This window comes from Mus caroli, unplaced genomic scaffold, assembly GCF_978045245.1.
Source record: "Mus caroli unplaced genomic scaffold, Mus_caroli_1 scaffold_10, whole genome shotgun sequence".
In the NCBI taxonomy this organism is placed as follows: domain Eukaryota; kingdom Metazoa; phylum Chordata; class Mammalia; order Rodentia; family Muridae; genus Mus; species Mus caroli.
The window spans coordinates 113958293-113977152 of record NW_028227265.1 but is presented as its reverse complement, the minus strand read 5'-3'; the positions used below and the strand labels follow the sequence as shown (position 1 = coordinate 113977152).

Below are 18860 nucleotides of genomic sequence, written 5' to 3'. Positions count from 1 at the left end.
CACATCTACAATAAAAATCTCAACCCAGTCCACGGATCTGTCACATCTGTGCTCCCTGAAATACACCCACTAGCTGACACCAGGTTCTATCTGGTTTCTTCAAGGACCTCAGAACCTGTTGGGGGCAGGGGTGTATACTGATTCCTTCAGCTCTCTTTTTACGAAGTAGAAACAGATGTGAGGCGCAGCATGTCTACCACTATCCTTTCATAGGAATTCGAAAATTAACACAGGCAGAAAGTGAGAAATTGAGGTGGAAAAGTTTATTCTTTCTAACAAAGGAAACTTCTTGTTAAATTGTTCATAAAATTATTGAATAAAAATGTGAAGTTAATGATTATACCCCACTGTTTCAATATCAGCTACTGACTTCTTGGTCGTTTTCTTTAGAAGCCTCGTTGCACACTATCTTAGAGTCAGCAAGCTTAAGTGGGGTGCAAATGGCACTGAATAGCCTTTCATTTCAACAAGAAGGATAGAGGGTCTGTGTAGCTGATGCTCAGAGCAGCCTTCCTGGCTCTATTTGGGGCAAGTATGGAATTTCCGTTTCAGCCCAAGGATTTATGGTTGTATCTAGGATGGATCCCCAAAGAGTTGATTGTCCCAAATCCAGGCTGGGCTGATAGTAGACAATATAAAATATTCATGAGTCTTCTTACTGTTACTAAGTATAAAAAAGTGCTTAGATTTAGGCTAGAGAGGGGTTTTCATGTCTTAGGAACCCATGTTGTCTTGTGGTAGTGACGTGATAAATTTACAGAATATTTCCATCAGATTCAAACTGAGTCACACCCACCCCTGCCTGTGTACCAGCAAGCCGGCCCACTTCACAATCAGCACATTTCCCAGTGTCCTCTGAGTACTGGAGTGCCACCCAATGCCCATGCCCTTCATGCAGTTTCTGAAGCCTAATGGTCTGGACTGAAGACAGGAAGGTTGAACCCTGGATGAAGAAACACACAATTTTCTAATGACTGCACACCTGCAGTGCTAGGGTTTAGGGTGTGCCGGGCTGTTTGAAACCACTTATGCCCCACTTAAATTATATTTACATATCATATAATATTCAAGTGCTTTGTAAAAAAGATAAAAACTCAGAACACAAGACAGGATATTCTGAACTGTCAAAACATACTTTTTCATATTTACTATAGTCTATGTAATTTTATACATTTTTTAAAACACATAATAATCTAGACATAACAATACTATTATGAATATAATATAAATTATTCAAAATCCAAGCTGTTTATCAGCTTAAAATCCAAAAATCATTTAATTGATGTACTGAGCCAATTTAAGTGAGTTTATCCTCAAAGAGCTAGAACTGTGATTATTTCAGCCCAACACAGCTGTCCTAGCCACAGTGGCTGAAACCACCTCAAGTGTAGAACTGATCAAGAGTCAGTTTGATCATATTTAATATTAGCCAAACTTAAATAATGGTCAAAGGCTAAGAGTTCAACTTTGCCATCCTTGCCTAAATCCCTATAATCATATAGCTTATTATTTGTTGATCAACAAATAAATCAAATAATTAATAATATATAATCATTTAATAATTATAATCAAATTACAGATTGGAATAAACAAACCTATTTGAATGATAGTCTTGATAAAAAATAAGCAGAAATCAAAGGCACACCAGACTTACTTGAGGGCTGGAGAGAGATCCAAAACTAAATTTTTAATTGAGCAAAATGTCTTAATAATGTTTGCTCTTATTTAACATTGCCCAAAGTTTCAGTGCCCAAAGTAAACAGTGATGACAAATTTCAAAACTTTTTCATAGTTTCTGTTAGCAAAATCATGGCTGATGCTCTCTAGAGTTCTACAGTAGAAACATGCCAGGTCAAACGGGCACCCCCATTCCCTACATCAACCAGGGCAAGCCTTCTGACTTGGCCCAAAATTGAGTCTATGGCCAACTCAATCTGGATAGATAAAAGCCAGCATTCCTCAGGAACTTGTGAAAACAGTTCCCAAGCCAAAAGGAGTCACTTTTCTTATGTGCAGCAGAAAGGACATATGGCTACACTAACATGTATCTGTGGCTGTATTAAAGCCCATGCTGCGGCCAGGCTCCCTCACTGATAGCATTTAGTATACAAGCCTCCTCCACCCTAGCCTCCATCCTGCCTGGCCCTTTGATCCCAGCTCTCTTCAGAGCCCTTGGCCCTGGGTACTCCTGCTAGCCTCAGCTTCTCTCTTTCTCTCCCCCCCCCGCCCCCGCCCCCCTGCATCTCTTGCTCCCTACAGCTCTTGCATTGCACTCTTCACCTCTTGCTCAAGTCTCTTCTCTGGCAGATCGCCATGGCCATAGCCAGTCTGGTTCTCTTTCTCTCTGTGTTGGACTATTCCAGATGCTTCTGGATACTTTCTTATTTATAAGAAAAACCTTCCTAGTTATGGAGCAGTCTTTTGGCGGTTTCTTTACTGCATTCCTCACATTAAAACCCTTACTAAATAAACTCAAATTAAAAAAGAAAAAAAAAAAGAAAAGAAATTCCTCTATCAGTTATGTGTCTGGTACAGGCATGCTGAGTGAAAGAGGCATATGGGAAAGGGAGAGGTCAACCATTTAAAGTAAGCACTACTGTTTCTCTTAATCCACAAGGACAAAGCCTGGGGAGGTATTTTCATGGTGACACATTTGACCACAAAGCTCAGGGCCTCCCACCTATCCCTCAAGAGCATCATTGGAAATATCAAATGCATGTTCCTTAAAATAAAAGGAGAGGGGGAAGGACTTAAATTATAAAGATTAAAGACAGATTTAAAATATGAGCACAGTATTACACACGGGCAGAACAAACAATACTTGGGAAATGAGGCTCACATACTTTCACTATATCCTGTGGCTATGTTCTCCTTTTCTTCTACAGACTTTTCTACATTACAATCCTCTCCCAAACTGAGATTACAGATGTGCACTTCATCTTCGGGAGAGGCTGATGCAGGAGGAGTGCTACCTTCTTTGGGGGAGCCTTTTCCATCACCTGGGTCTCTGGTTTCTGTACTATTTCCTTCCAAGGGTGTGATGTGGTGGGCAGAACTAGACAGGGTGTCAGGGTGGCTGCTTCCCTCTGGGCCTGTGTCATCCCTCAGCTGAGGGCCAGGCTGCCTGCAATGCCCTGGGCTGTTGATAGCAGAGGTCTCCACCAAAAGCAAGGAGGTAGAAGCTGTATTCACTTCCTCCTTGACAGGTTTCTCAAGACTAGAGGCACTTTTTGAAATTAAGTCACTAATGCTGCTGATGGATCTGTGCTTTTCACCAAGGCAGGTAAAATCACACATTTCCAGCATGTTTCTTCGCTCCCACTTTGAGAGACCTCTGCAGTGGAACAGAGAAGGGCTTGCTAGTTGTTGAGCCTCAGGAGGAAGTCTCTCCGAATTCCTCTCCTTGAGATTATCAGGGGAAAAATAGTCCTCATATGAAGAAGCCTCAACGTCAGGATTTCCCGGAATGAGTCCGATTGTGGACGGCGGGCTATGGTCGGACTTGAATAACTGTATTGCCAGAGCAGACTTTCTCTTGTACTTCTTCTTCAGTTTTCCTTTTGGAGGTGAACCCAAGTCCGCTGCCCTTTTTCTCTTTGCAGAAGAATTCTTGGGTCTCAACTGTACTTGGTGTTCTTCTATGATGGACATCGTAGGAGACAGACAGAGCTTCTCATCAGGCATCCCCTGAGATACACCTGCAGCTTGCTTTCTCTCGGAATCATCTACCGCACCTGTAGCATCCTTCTGACAGTTGATGCTCTCCTTTGAAGGACTGTCTGGAGCTTTCTGAGGACGTGGCTGCCTGAGATGGTTGGGTGATGCTGAACCATAAAAACTGCTTGCCCTCAACACAGGTGAGGAAGGGCATGTCAGCCTGGTCATCTCATTAGCAGATCTTCCCAGTTTCCTTTCTTGATCTCCACAGGAATCACCGAAAGATGAGTGGGAACCACTGGCAAAGGATTCATCTGGAGAGATCAACAAAGAATCACCTTTAAAATGTGCAAGTGACCAGACAGGGTGTCACTGGTCACTGTGTAACTCTAGCTGGCTTGGAACTCAAGAGATAGTCTGTCCCTGCCTCCTGAATGCTGGCTTGGTTTAAAGGTATGTGCCACCATGCTTGGCTAAGCTTTGGGCTTCTATAAACCATTTCTCCTCATAAAAAGAACTCGGCTCCTCATATCTGTCCCCTGTTCTTCCATCAAGTCCTCATGTTTTATTTATATTTCAAATGAAGCATGTGGGGCTCTCAATATTCCAACCTCTCATGAAGTCTGCACTTCTCTCAGAAGTAATGATACAATGTCCACCACCTCGAGTCTGCAGGTTCTCCACTCTGACCCCAGCTTTCTGACACATACAGAAAGTTGGGTAAACACAACTCATCCTGCAAAATCAGCTGAGTGTCAGTGTCACCTGTGACTCTCCTGATCCTGTCAGGTCACAGTGCTAGCCCCTCCGAGGACTCAGCATGTTTCTGTCCTCTCACTATACTGAAGTACTAGAGGGCAGTCAGCGCTTTCTGCTCACTTTTCTGAACCTGTGGTCATTACTCAGACCCAGTTCTCTACTGGCACAGTGCTGCCCAGCTGAGGGCTTCCTTTTTTAGAGAAAAGACACCATCTGGAGGCAGTGCTGGGATTCTAACTGTGTCTTAAACACAAGGAGCTCGGCTTTCAGAGCACAGCGGTGGCAACAGAGATACCCTGTCTTTGAAGCTGTGCTCTGGGAAGGGAGGGGCAAAAGCAAAGGTCAGCTGATACTGGGCCTCTGCTGAAGTGCTTCCAAGACAGCAGTTGGAGTGATACTGAGATTTACTCTTAGGAACTGAATGCATTAACCACTCTTCAATAAGCCACAATTCAGTGTGGCACATCATTAAGAGCATAAATTCTTAGCCTACTTATGTCAGAAGCCTGGGTATATCACTCACAACCTCAGGATCTTGCATTTCTGTGAAATGGGAGTGGGATGCAGCCTACCTCATGGAGACTTGGGGCGTGTGTGTGGTACAGTGAGACACAGAACAGTATAGGGAAAGGTAAGCCAGCATTGTTATTGCCATTTGCTTCTAATCTATGGGATATAAATCTGAGCAAAGAAAAGATGAATGGGTAAACAATCTCAGAACATGCAGGACAGACTGCCAGAATACACCCCACGGACAGGAAGAACTCCCAGCTCAATCTCCTTGTGTGGCATTTGAAGCCCTTTTGAACACAGTTGTTTAGGGGTTCCTCAGACTTCCCTTAGGCCCTCCCACGGACTTATGTGAGGAAAGTGTAAAGAACTCAACACCTGACAGCTATATAACCTTGAAAAAAGGTCAAGGGCTCCTATACTAGTTAACACAGACTCTTTTCAATAATATGCTTCATGGGTTAATTAAACACGAAATAATTCCTCTTTAGTGCTAACTGTTCTCAGATATACATTTACACTGCATTTAAATCATATATAGTCACAAGGATGTCCACAACAAAGCAAACAATCAAACAAACCCCCAGGTAGGAACTAACTAAGAGAGTTCAAGCAGGAGGTCCATAATAATGCCAATGGTGGGGCATTTTTGTAATCTCAGTACTCGAGGAGACAAGAACATGGTTCTAGTTGAAGGCTAGCTGGGTATCTATTGAAGTGCCATGCTAGTCAAAGCTCCACATAAAAAGTCTATCTCAAAAAGTACAGTGTGAGAGGGGACACACACACACTTTTCAAATCATAAGTCTGTTACAAAAACAAAATACATATTACAGTTTTACCTGAACTCAAAGGTTGGTGAGAAATGTTCAAGGATGTTTCAAACAGACTGACACATGGATTCTGCTGAGACTGCTCCAACATCTGGGAGGCTGATAATACAATGACAAGTTTCAATAACTGGATGGCAGAATTGCCTACTGGACAGGGACAAGAGGATATCTACCCATTCTGCTCCTGATCCCATATACACAAGAAATTCCTCTTACCTTTAGTCTAAGCTTAATATAATTCGAGAATAAAAACTGTATCAGGTATATTGTAGATTTAAGACTGACAAAATGAATCCCTATCAATCACTGTCCCACAAACATGATCACACAATCACATGAGATGGGACTTTCAAAATCCAACTTGTATGAAGCTTAAACCAAATTAAGTGAATGTTTTCGGTTTGAGAACTGAAGTTCCTAATATTTACTTCCAAGAAAGAAGAAGTCCAGTGCTGACACAGACAGGGGCAACTGGTTTAGAAAGACTACACAGTAACAAATTATCCCCAAAAGTCAACAGTGTTTCAGTTAAGAAACCAGTTTTAAAGAAAATATCTAGAACATCAATGATTCAATAAATGAGACTCTAGGCACTATCTTCAAAAGCTGTCCATACAAGAGACAAAACAAACATATCCAAAGATTTTTTAAATTTATTTTAAATTATGTGTATATATGTGTTTCTGTGTATGGGTATGGGACATGAGTGTAGAAGAGGTACTGGGATCCCTTCTAGTTGTAGTCACAAGATGTTTTGAGCCACCCAACATTCTTCTGGGAACTGTTCTTGGGTCCTCTGGAAGTACAGTACTTAAGCATCCTCTAAAAGTCGTTTTTTTAAAAAGGAGAATCAGAGGATGTTTCCCTGAGAAAACTTAATAAAGTGATTATAAAGCAAGGGCATATATACAAAGAAGGTATGGGCAGTCAGAAGTCCTCAGATCCTGAGGTTGTTCAGTTGTTCTGCTGCTGGGAACTGAACCCAGGGCTTTGTGCACACTAGGCAAGAACTGAACTACATAGCCTTAGCCTTTATACAGTTACTTTGGAAGCAATATGGAGGGGGGTGTTGGGGGCTTTCTAATTTTTTTATTTTTTTTATTTTTAGGGACAAGCTCATTTTAACAAATTAATTCAGGCTGACCTTACAAGCTGTTCTTGAGCTCCTGCTCCTCCTACCTCCAGCTTTTGAATATTAGGATTTGAATTATAGGCATGCACTCACCACAGTGGCCTTTAAAAATCTCTGACTCAGTTCATATACATGCTGAATCAATTTGGACATGTGCATGAGACAGAGCTATATACCTGCTTCAGCTGCCAACAAAACCATGATGGTATCTCTGTAAAAGCTACAGTCCATCTCAGTCTTACTTGTTACCATGGCTGATACTCATGGGCCTGAGATGCAGATGAGTCTAGTGTAGTTTGTAATGGTAGCAAGTGAAGGAAAAGGCTTAAGAAAAATGTGTATGATGTGGCTGGCATGGTAGTGCATACAGTTAACTGCAGCACTTGGGAGGCAGAGGCAGCTGGATCTCTGAGTTCGAGACCACATTGTCTACAAAGCAAGTTGAAGGGTAGTAGCTAGGGCTATACAGAGAAATTCTGTCTCAACAATAACCACAAACAAAAAAGAATATTCTAATGATCTAAATTAAGTAAGAAATAAACTTCAGCCGTACACAGAAGGCACACCTGTATCATTCCAACTGTACATACATCAGCAGAGGAGTGTAAGCAGTGGGGAGGCAAGGCTTTGCTTATTCACAGCATTGCTCGTCATTTTATTAAAATGTGCTTATTACTACACAGGTAATTAAAATATTCTCCTTTTAAAAAGACCTGACTAACTTAGTTTTTTATTATTTTATTCTGTAAAAAATGTTTTTTATTATTTATGTGTGTATGTATGTCTAAATTACACATGTATGCAGGTTCCCACACAGGCCGGAAGAAGGCACTGGCTCCCTTGGAGCTGGAGTCATAGACAGTTATGAGTTACCCAATGTGGTGCTGGGAACTGGCTCCAGTCCTCTGCAAAGGTACCAAGCACTCTAACTTCTGAGCCATTTTATCAGCTCCTTACATTTTTTGAAAAAGAAAAGAGATACTGAAAACGATGAAGGAGCTGCAAGAAGGGAACTGAAGAACACTCAACCTTACAAAGCACATTTCTTCTGGAAAAAAGCACTAGAAAGGTCTCCACTGAAATTAAGTACTAAATTCAGGAAGCACTCAAAATGTCTAGGTAAGGAGACTGGGGGTGCAGCGTGATCCCTTGACCCACCCACTGTAGAAAGGAAAAACAACACTTAGGGTAGAGATCAAGTAACCTCTCTTCTGTAGTTGGCCAGCATACATCCTTTTCATTCTACACTGCAACCACTTACAGGTAGGGGAAAGGTTCTCCCTCTTCTCCTTCATATCCTGCAGTCTCCTCTTCATCACATTCACCGGGGAACTGTACACCAGTGAGCGAGGGGACTCAAACAAGAGGACAGGAACGTTGTCATCTGAAAACAAACTTCCACCGTCACACCTTACCAGCAGCTCCTGGAAGAGCCACCCCCAGCCCCACATTTCTGTTACCTCCAGTGCTGGTCTCTCTTCCCACAGACAGTCCTACTCCCGCCATGATCCATGGCACGGCCAGTACAGCTAGCTGCCAGCTGACCCTTGCTGAGCTCAGGACAGGGCATAAATTAGTCCCCAAGCTGTACCCAGGCCCTACATGATGACAGGTGTCTGCATCCTCATGTACAGAGGTAGTCATTGAGACACAGGTAAGGCGATATCACGAACACCACCATACAATTAGCAAGAAGCCAGCAAGCCAGAGTGTGGGTTGGCCCCTACAATTTGTTTTATATCCAGGTTTTAGGACGTGGTCCTACTGAACACTGCTCATCCTCCACACACACCCACAAGTGAACTTAACCACAGGAAGTGTGCCCAAGGTGTTTCCTACATCATTAAAAGCAAACAAAGTCTATGATTTGCCTGTTTTAGATATGAAACAGAAAGATCTGTGTAGCTGCCATTTGCTACTTTGTGGGCTCTTCCTTCTTCCACCCTTCTCCACCCTTTCAACCCTTAACACTAGATAAGAAAAGGGAGATGGGACAGTGTTATCTTTAACCTACTTCTTGCCAATTAGGGGCACTGAGTTCCTTGGTTACGGTAAGTTGGATCTTTTCATTCCAGGATATCTAACTTCTCTGCAGAAGACTACTTAAGAAATGGCGAGCAACCAGTAACCAACCACCAGCTCACCCTTCCTCTAGGGCAGCATTTATCTACCCTCTCAAAAATCCCCAGAACTCCAGACAGACAATCACAGAAACTATCCTGAAGCTGGCAAAACCACACACCTCCCAGAGCACAAGGCAAGTCACAGTCAGCTGCTGTGGATAACCTGAAGCAGCCCCATATCCTACAACCAGGGTTAAAACAAAAACAGATTCCTTTTCAAAGAAACCAAACTGTCAAAATTGTCATTACAGATGAGGTATTCATTAAAGAGACAGAATTAAGAAATGAGATTGCTGGAGCTGGCAAGATGGCTCAGCAGATAAGAGCACTGACCGTTCTTCTGAAGGTCCGGAGTTCAAATCCCAGCAACCACATGGTTGCTCACAACCACCTGTAATGAGATCTGATGCCCACTTCTGGTGCGTCTGAAGACAGCTACAGTATACTTATGTATAATAATAGATAAATCTTAAAAACCAAACTTCTGGTGCATCTGAAGACAACTACAGTGTACTTATGTATAATAATAAATAAATCTTAAAAAACAAACAAACAAACAAACAAACAAAAAACCAAAAGAAAGAAACAAGATTGTTTTTCTCCTGTAATCCTCCCCAGATCAGGATCCCACTGACTCGACGAGCCATGAAGACTATCTGATGGCCCTTGCCAGAGGCTCTACCTGTGACTACTCCAAGTGAGCAGGTGCGTGCTGGGGCCTCCTTCCTCCCCACCTCCATGCAGCTGCCAGGCACACGGGATGTGGCTTACCTAGAGCTGCCTTTTGCCTTTGTAGCTCTTCAGCCATTTTCTCAAATTTCTTTTGAAGTCTTTTGTCATTTTCTGGTGTTTTAAGAATAAAATCTTTGGGTTGCATACATTTGTGCTAGGCAAAAAGGTTATAAACATTAGTGAGGATGTATTGTTTTCTTTTACTGTTTAAAAGATTTACTTGTTGATATGTGGATAAATGTTTACCTGCATTTATGCATATACATCACATGAATGGCTGGTGCCAAGAGGTCAAAAGAGGGTGTCAGATTCCCCGAAAGCAGAGTTAGGAACAGTGAAGAGGCACCATGTAGGTGCCAGGAAGAAACTCAGCAAGGTCTTGTGCAAGAGAAATGATCCTGACTGCCGAGCCATCTCTCCAGTCCCTACAACTGTGACTGTTTTTAAAACAAGAGGGAAAGCCATTTCCATACAGTTTTGGTAACTTTAATGATATCAAAAATTAAAAGAACTTCTTAATGAGTTGTTCATTACACTGTATGTGAATTGGTAATATTTATTTCTGAGGCATTATTTTACTAACAGTACAGAATTTAAGAGATTAAGTAAAAGGCTGTATATAACCATGTTCTGAACTCTTTCACAATGTCAGCATTCTCAGCAGCCAAGAGGGTTCTCAGAAGTAGCCTTGGTTCTCTGCTTGCCTCACACCAGCCATTATCCTAGTTACTAAAGAAAGGAGTCTTGTTGCCTTGTCTAAGCTGCTGATGCTGCTAATTTTGAAATTGTACTGTTTCTGGCCCGTGCAGCCGCATGCCCCAGTTTTGTTCTTGACTCTAGTCAGGTAAGCATTTGGTCATTATCACATTCTTGTGTCAGACACTGGGCCTCAGCATAGACAGCTTGTACAAGGGCGAAGAGTGACAGGGAACAACTTTAACAGATAACTGGTACAAGCTGGGAGCTTAGGCTTAAGTTCAGCAGGCTCACTGATGCAGGGTGAGATGTTACCAGTGCTGCCTTTGGACAGCGGGACAGTTTGTGTAGCTTGGCCATACTGTTCTGTTAGGAGGATTAGCAGTTTGCCTGGAGTACTCATCCCATAAGGCCCAGTCCATAGGTATGTGGGAAGCAGAGAATAGACATTCCACATTGTAACCTTAGTGCTGGGTCTCTTTCTATCACTACAGTCAGAACAGGATTCAGTTGCTTTTAAAAAAAAAAATTCCCAGAATCTCAAAGCAGCAGTGGTTCCAAATCCATAAAGTGCCTTGGAACGGAAACTTAGGTCACAGGGTGACAGAAGCAGGACAGCAGCCTCAAGCAGAAAGACCTACTACTACAGCACAGGGTTAGAGAGGACTGTGGCAAGAAGACATCTGCACACCTTCTATTGCAGCACAGGGTTAGAGGGGACTGCAGCAAGAAGACATCTGCACACCTTCTACACAGCACAGGGTTAGAGGGGACTATAGCAAGGCAACAATCTGCACAGAGTCACCGATCGCTGGGAGGGCAGTCTGGTGAATGGACCTGAGGGGAGCATGATCCAGACAAAGGGAACAGATAATATGATGATGTGTTTAAACTCCTTCCTGAGCAGAATGCCATGGTCAGCCTAGGGCAGCAGGAGAGGGAGAGAGCAGAGATTCCCCCCCCCCCCCCCGCCAAGCACCTAAAATGATTTTTCTCAAGTCATGTTTTACTTGCAATTGCATTTGGAATAAGGAAAGCTTTCAGAAGTGCTAAGTGTCAGATGCAGGCAGTCACTATTTGTGCATCAGACTAGACAAAGATTAAAGATAACACAATGGCACTGGATAAGATAGAGGTGCCCTTGCACACTATTGATAAGATCACAAAATTTAAGGTTATTTGCACAGTGAGCCAACAATTCCATTTTTTTGGTTTGTGAGCACAAGTAGTAAATGCACATTTCACACGTAACCCCTTTCATAGAAACTGACTACCTATGAGTATAGTCAGGAAAGGTCCACTCACAAAGTGCAACATAAAATTAGCTTATCAAAACCACACTATTACACGGTGAAGAAAAGGCAGCCTGGCCAAGTGAAGAGCTCGCTTAGCAGAGCGACACTGTGAGCAGCAGGTACATGAGCTAACATGCAGTAAGCTGGGTGGGCTCTTACCCAGGTCACTACTCAAGCTGAAGTGTCAGAGGGAAGAAACATCAGCGATGTCTGCTGGGCCTGAGCTTCCTTAGCATCTTAAAGAAAAACCATGTCCTCTGCATGTGTTTTCCCAAGTCTTTCACTTGAGCAGGTCACAGTAAAGAACTGCCCAGAATCAGATGAGGAGCTCCAGAGAAGCCTTGGGGTTGCTGCGTCATCACTGTTCCGGCACCTGGCTCACGGCAGTAGCCATGATGGATATAAATCATGCACTCTCTTCCAGGAGCACAGAAGAGCCCGCAGCTACTTCTTTTACTCTGTAGAAGTATACAGTTCTCACCCACTGGATTCAATCTTGATTAGGTCATTAAATCTAACAGCAGTTCCTGTGTGAGAACAAAGTGCTTTGATACTTCCTAGTGAACTACACTTAAGAAACACCAGGGGGCTGGAGAGATGGCTCTGCAGTTGGGAGCACTGACTGCTCTTGAGAAGGACCTGCATTTAATTCTCAGCACCCACTTGGCGGCCTACAACCATGTGCAACTCTAGCTCCAGGAGATCTAATGTCCTCTACTGGCCTCCATGGGTATCAGACTTGCATGTAGTGCAAGGACAGAGATATAGTAGGCAAAACACACAAACACATAAAATAAAAATGTAATAAAAAAGAAAAGAAGCAACAAAGCAACTAAAGGCTGCCTAGCCTTGGGGCACATTTTCATTTCTCAAGGCTAACTACAATCTTTTCCATTTCCTATAGATTACATCAAAGCATTCATAAACTAAAGAAAAGAACAAAAAACTAAAAAGCAAAAATTCTCTACAGTTATCTAGAAATTTTATGTAAAAATAGCAATGAACTAATTGGCATGCTTAATATACTCAGAACATATTTGTGAAAGTATAATTTCTAGGAATAAAAATACAAGGGTTCATACATTCATAACCACCCTGTCCTCAAAGAAATCACATACTTACTTTTTTTCTACTTAAGTTTGGTAAATGTTCATCGGTATTCACTGCAGGGAACAAAGACTCATCAACAAGTGCTCCAGCCATCCTGCATCTGTAGAACCAAGACAAGGTAGCCCAGTGAGCAACTGTCTTTGCTATACACATGCAACATAAGAACTGGGTATCTATCAGACAGCAGGTTCAAAGTTAATATACTTCTATAGTACATGCAAAATATAAGTCAGGATGCGTTAGATTTTCCAGAGTCTTCTTTACATGGTCTTCTCTGCCCAGTGCAAAAGCCGAAGAAAGCCAGGCATATTAGTACACACCTGTACTCCAGGCACTTGGGGAATGAGGAAGGTGGATGTATTTCAAGGATCTCCCCAGTGACTGAGAGCATGTTGGGGTGTTCATACAGCACATGTGACAAACTGGGTTCAATGCCAAACATTGCCAAGACAGAATCAGCATTCCCCACACCCCTACATTCCCTACACGGAGATGCAGGAACCATCCAGTTCGAGAGAGGTGGGGCAGGCTTCTGAGACACAACCAGGGGTTAGAATATCCACCCAGGCTGATTTGGTTCAGGATCAACAGGCTGTGGAGACAGTGGCGGATGTGTCACACATCAGAGCAAGCCTGAAGTGGGACTATCCATGGGCACCCTGGAAGTACTTCTCCAGGAGGGAAGCACCCTCCAAACTCCACAGGTGACTGACCTCCTGGTCATGGGAAATTTCTGCCCAGCTCAGAAGTGAGTAATCACTGGCCAGATGTAAAACTAAGTGAACATGGAAGCACACAGCAACAGGCAGCCAGAGCCCAGGCATGAAGGGGATGCCCAGACAACAAGGCAAACAACTGCACAGGTGTGCTTACACCAGTAGCTGATACTCAAATTCAGCCAACCCAGTGGGAAGTGTCACCATCTCGCATGTGTGGAACAATGACAGGGACATTTCCCAACAGCACCATTCCGAGAAGAGGGCTGGGAAAACGCAAGGAAGGTGTGACACCTACTGGCAAAAGGGCGGAAACTTGGTCCCAAAGGTAACTGTTTGGTTTGGTTTGGTTTGGTTTGGTTTTAAATTCTCTAGGACACTGCATCCTCACAAATGCGGTTTGAAAGTATGAACTAGAACAACAAGCAGCACCTCTCTCATTAGTAGTCTGATGCTACCTGAGACATCATAGGGAGGGGAGGGACTCAAAACCCATCCCTCCAGGGCAGAAACATTGACTGACATATATGATAATTCTAACAGTATTTTCACTGTCTTTGTTTTTCAAGTTCCACAAATACCTTTTTACATTTATTTTTATTTCATCTTATGGGTACAAGTGTTTTGTCTGCATGGTTTTTTTTGTGCACCATTTGTTTGCATTGTATCCATAGAGACCAGAAGAGGGCTTGAGACAGCTTTGAGTAGAGCCTTGTGGGTACTGGGAATTGAGCCCAGGTCCCCTATAAGAACAGCCAGTGCTCTGAGCCATCTCTCCATCCTGCATAAATATGTTGTCATGGTCTTGCTTTGACTTTGATAGTGTGCGATAATAATTATTCTGTGCATAGCCCAGTCTCTCCTCTCATTCCTACCTCATTTCCTCTCTTCTCCACACCCTCCTCCTCTTAACTGACCCTCTGTAGCTGTAATCTATCCTGCTGATCCTGATGGACACAGGCCCATCCTTTCTATCTAATCTCACTCACTACTTCCCCAGTCGATCTAGCTCATCCCTGTCCTTACGGCCCACCTTCGTGTCTCTACATCTGCCAGCCCTTATGGTCCACCTTAGTGTCTCCACATCTACCAGCCTATCTCCCTTGTCCTTACGGCCCACCTTAGAATCTCCACATATACAGCCTACCTCAGCTTCACAATCTCTGAACAGTTACTGAAGTTATAGGAACGACTTGTTACAAAATTACAATGTTTGCGGCAAGCCTCTCTGGCAGTTGTGGCTGCTGCCATCTGTCTATAGATAGTTCACAACACTCACAATCTACTAGGAAGGAATGACACTTCCATCTTCCTACAAACCAGTCCCACTTGAGCATGTAAATATTTCAAGTGAAAGAATACAAACTATAAATCCAGGCATGGTGCTTCACACTTTAATCCCAGCACTGAGGCAGAGGTAGAGGGAGCTCAGAGTCAACCTGGTCTACAGAGCAAGTGCCAGGTCAGTCAGAGTTCCATGAAGAGACCCTACCTCAAAGGAGGAATGGACTTTTAGGAAGAGCAATAAGACAAGAGAGGTAAATAAAAAGAATACAAGTAGCATTGGAAGAAGTCAGTGTTCTAATTCTAGAAGATACTATCTGTTTAAGGAACCATAAAGCCTCCATCATAAACACCCTGATAAACATTGTTAGCAAAGTGACAGATACAAAGTCAACATAAAACCCAAATAAGTAACTTTCCTACATACCCCCGGTGCTTGGAGGAAGATCAGGCAGACAACCCCAGTTAGGAGAGACCATCACCCAGAGTTCTGGTCTCCCTGCGGACATCCTGCTATGCTTAAGAGCTGACCTCCTGCCCCTGCAGGCTCTATCTATGGAAAGAGGTATTGAAAGAAGTGTCACAAATAGATCACCCAAAGAATAGGTTTCAGGAGCAAGAGAGTACCCAAAGGACCACTGAAGATTGACAGCAACAGTGTAGGCACAACAGGGCCAGAGGATTAACTACACAATGTTTAGGGAATAAAACAGGTTTTGTCATCTGGGTTAAATGACAGAACAAGTGCACGATTTTCTCTTCGTCCCCCAGATCCCAATAAAATAACAGTAAAAGAAAACAAATGGGACATAAACTAATGAAAACAAGGAGTGGATAAGAGCTGCCTGCAGAAATGGAAAGTAACCAACCAAACAAACAAACAAAAAGGAAGTCCAGGCCTAGAAGAGGTGCAGAAGTCAAGGACTCCAGGTCCTCCCCAGCCAGGAGTGGGGAGCACAAGAGAGAGGAGCAGGTGAGCAGGTCTGGACATGGGTGCCGAGAAACACCCACTCTCCTAACACCAGGGTGGAATTCTTATGTCCATGTGAGATAACTAGAAGCCAAGAGCTTTGGACATTGGGATGGCAGGCAGCACAGGAGGAAGGGAAAAAGCTCTATGTGACAGGAACTGTATCCATGGTGGACACAAGATCCAACTACCTACTTCCTATCAGAACTGCAAGCACAAGCCACTGGCTTTTATGGTGGTATAAAAAGAAAGAACATTTGTGAGCAAAAGATGCATACATGTTGCCTGTGGGTGGAGAGATGGCTGGCTGTTAGTGCAGTGCTGCTCTTGGAAAAGACCTGGATTAGTCACAGGGTGACTCATAATCATCTATAGTGTAACTGTATAGTTCAGGGGATGATGCACTGTTCTGGCCTCTGTGGGCACTGTATGCACACAGTACACATATATGCAGTCACTCATGTAAATAAGAAATAATTATTAAAACAAGTACTAGATAATGTCCACAGTGGGTCAAGCCGCAGGGTGGTGCTAAAAGGGCTGACTACCTTCTCTCCTGTGATAGTTACTATGAACTAACAACTCAACACCTAGGAGACAGGCTCCTAGGCATGCCTGTAAAGGACTGTCTAGATTAAGGCAAGAGTATCTTTGACAAATTGTCTTGACTCCATTACAGGAGAAGGGGAGACCCATCTTAAGTGTGGATGAAACCATTCCCTGAGAAAGAGATCTTGGATTGCATAAAACAGGGAGGAGCAGAGCTGAGGACTATTAACACATGTACATTCAATGTTCCCTGCTCTTGACCGTGATGGAACAGAACCAATTCTCTCATCTACCTGCTGCAGAGACATGACTGCCATGATGCTATAACCTGGAATTGGGAGTCCAATAAGCATTTTGCTTGTGCTCATACATATACTTTCATACAATCAAGCACTATTTGATCAGAAAAAGGAAGGAAATAAAAGGGACAACATAACAGATTTTGCTAAGAAGTAGCTTCAGGCATTGCCACACTATATATCTGCATTTATACAAAAATACCCAGAACTGGAAAACTATAAAGGCAGGAAGTAGATAAACAGTTGCTGAGGCTTCAGACGTGGGAGTGATAGCTAAAGGGCGCAGGCTTCAACTCAAGGTACAAAATACTTTAAAATTGTGGAGATGGCTGTACAACTCTTTTTGAGTATGTTTAAAAGCAGTAAATTGTATAGTTTAACTGAGAAAATTATATGGTATGTAAATTAGAACTTACGAGAGGCTGCTATGTATCCACTCTTAATTGCTAAATTCAGATGATGGACAAATCCCAAGTGTGGGTGAAGGCATGGAACAAAAGAACATTCACACTGCTAGAGGAACATAAAACCATGTAGCCACCTTGTTTGGGTGATAAACCACGAGAAATGAAAACACAGAAAGGCACAAACACAAATCTCCATAACAACTTCATTCATAGTAACCAAAAATGGGAAACTGCTCACATTTCCACCACTGGCAAATGCACGGTGGTATGCACATGCAACGGATACTACTTGGCTAGACAAACAAAAGGAAACTATTACTGCGTGAAACATGAAGAAATCTCTAAACTATCAATCAAGTGGAGGAAGCCAAACAGTCCATGCAAGAAGAGTCCATCTGCCTGAAATCCTACCTCAGGGAAACGAACTTCTGCCTACAGAGTCCAGATCATAGGCTGCTCCAGGCTGAGGGATAGGGCTGAAGGAGCTGGCTGCAAAGGGGCAGGTGGTACTCTGGGCATGTAAAACCCCGGTCGTTTGACTTTGGTGATTATGAGATAACACACCAATCTATAAACTCAAAGGGGACATTTAAAGACAGTGTCTGGCATCGTACCCCAGGTTGTTTGGAACAAGTTAGAAGGCCTTAAACGCTGTGATCCTCCTGTCTCAGCCTCCCAGATCCTAGTGTTACAGACATGAGCCACCACACTTGATTTAAGCCACACTTTTACAAAGCTGCTTTTAAGAAAGGCCCATCACTTAAGCCTACAGAACCCACAGCTTCAGAATGGTCCTACCACGAGAGCTGGATGCACTGACTCTCGCTGATGACCCCAACACTGGGGAGGCAGAGGCACAAAGACTGCTGAAGGCCAGCCTAAGATACAGTTAGATCGTGAGAGGAGAGAAGGTGGGAGATGATAGGAGAGAAAAGGAGAAAGAAAACAAACAAGAAAGCCCAGCGAGAACGGTGAGAGAGAAGCGGAGTTAAGTGTATCGTATGTGCCTCTTTTCTAGCACAGTTACAAGTTTAACAGAGTAGCTCATACCAACTTGTTCTACTGAAGAGCAAAAGGAGATGGTTGGGACTCATCTGAACAGAGCACAACTGAATCTGGGGATCCCGATTACCACGGTAAGAATATCCCAGTCACCATAAGCACAAAGTCTGCTAGTATGGACTGCCTGCACCAGTTCTGGTGTGTAAGCACTACCACCTTCCTTCTGGTTTACAAAAGTTGTTTAACTCACAGACCATCAGTCCAAGTTCATTAAATTACCAATCATCTTTTGTAGGTAAGAGTTTTGGGGAAAGCCTTGGTTCATATTAGTTAGAGAAGACGCATTTTGTCCCACTTTAGAACAAGCATCTCAACAATTCACTGATCAGAGTGACAGGACACAAAGGCTCAGATCCAGGATTCTGTTAGTCCCCACATGAAGGGAAACACAATGCCAGTAACATATATCTAGGCAAGGGACCTTACATGTTCACACAGGCGAACAGGTAAGAAGTAGTGATAAAACCTCACACTGAGGGCTGGAGAGATGGCTCAGTGGTTAAGAGCACTGATTACTCTTCCAGAGGTTCTGAGTTCAATTCTCAGCACCCACATGGTGGCTCACAACCATCTGTAATGGGATCAGATGCCCTCTTCTGATGTGTCTGAAGACATATACAGAATTCATATACATAAAATAAATAAGTAAATCTTTAAGAAAAAAAAAAACTTACACTGAGCTAGGCATGGTTATACACATTTCTAATCTCAGCATGTTGGAAGCAG

The 18860-nt window shown here is 43.1% G+C and overlaps 1 protein-coding gene across 4 annotated transcripts in view; it reads right to left on the bottom strand.

The window, feature by feature from the left end:
* The window catches only part of Mcph1 (microcephalin 1), a 202087-nt gene that overhangs the window by 167543 nt on the left and 15684 nt on the right, over window positions 1-18860 (bottom strand). For 3 of the 4 annotated variants that reach the window (XR_015048686.1, XM_085844143.1, XM_085844144.1), the window contains exons 4-8: window positions 12860-12947; window positions 9786-9900; window positions 8153-8275; window positions 5769-5858; window positions 2844-3971 (exon numbers count right to left, since the gene is read on the bottom strand). Coding sequence is in view for 3 of the 4 variants with exons in the window: in XM_085844143.1 (XP_085700269.1) it covers window positions 2844-3971; window positions 5769-5858; window positions 8153-8275; window positions 9786-9900; window positions 12860-12947 (1544 nt within the window). In the remaining variant the exon portion in view is untranslated. The remainder of the gene's footprint in view (window positions 1-2843; window positions 3972-5768; window positions 5859-8152; window positions 8276-9785; window positions 9901-12859; window positions 12948-18860) is intronic. The other variant, XM_085844145.1, reaches the window with a different exon arrangement.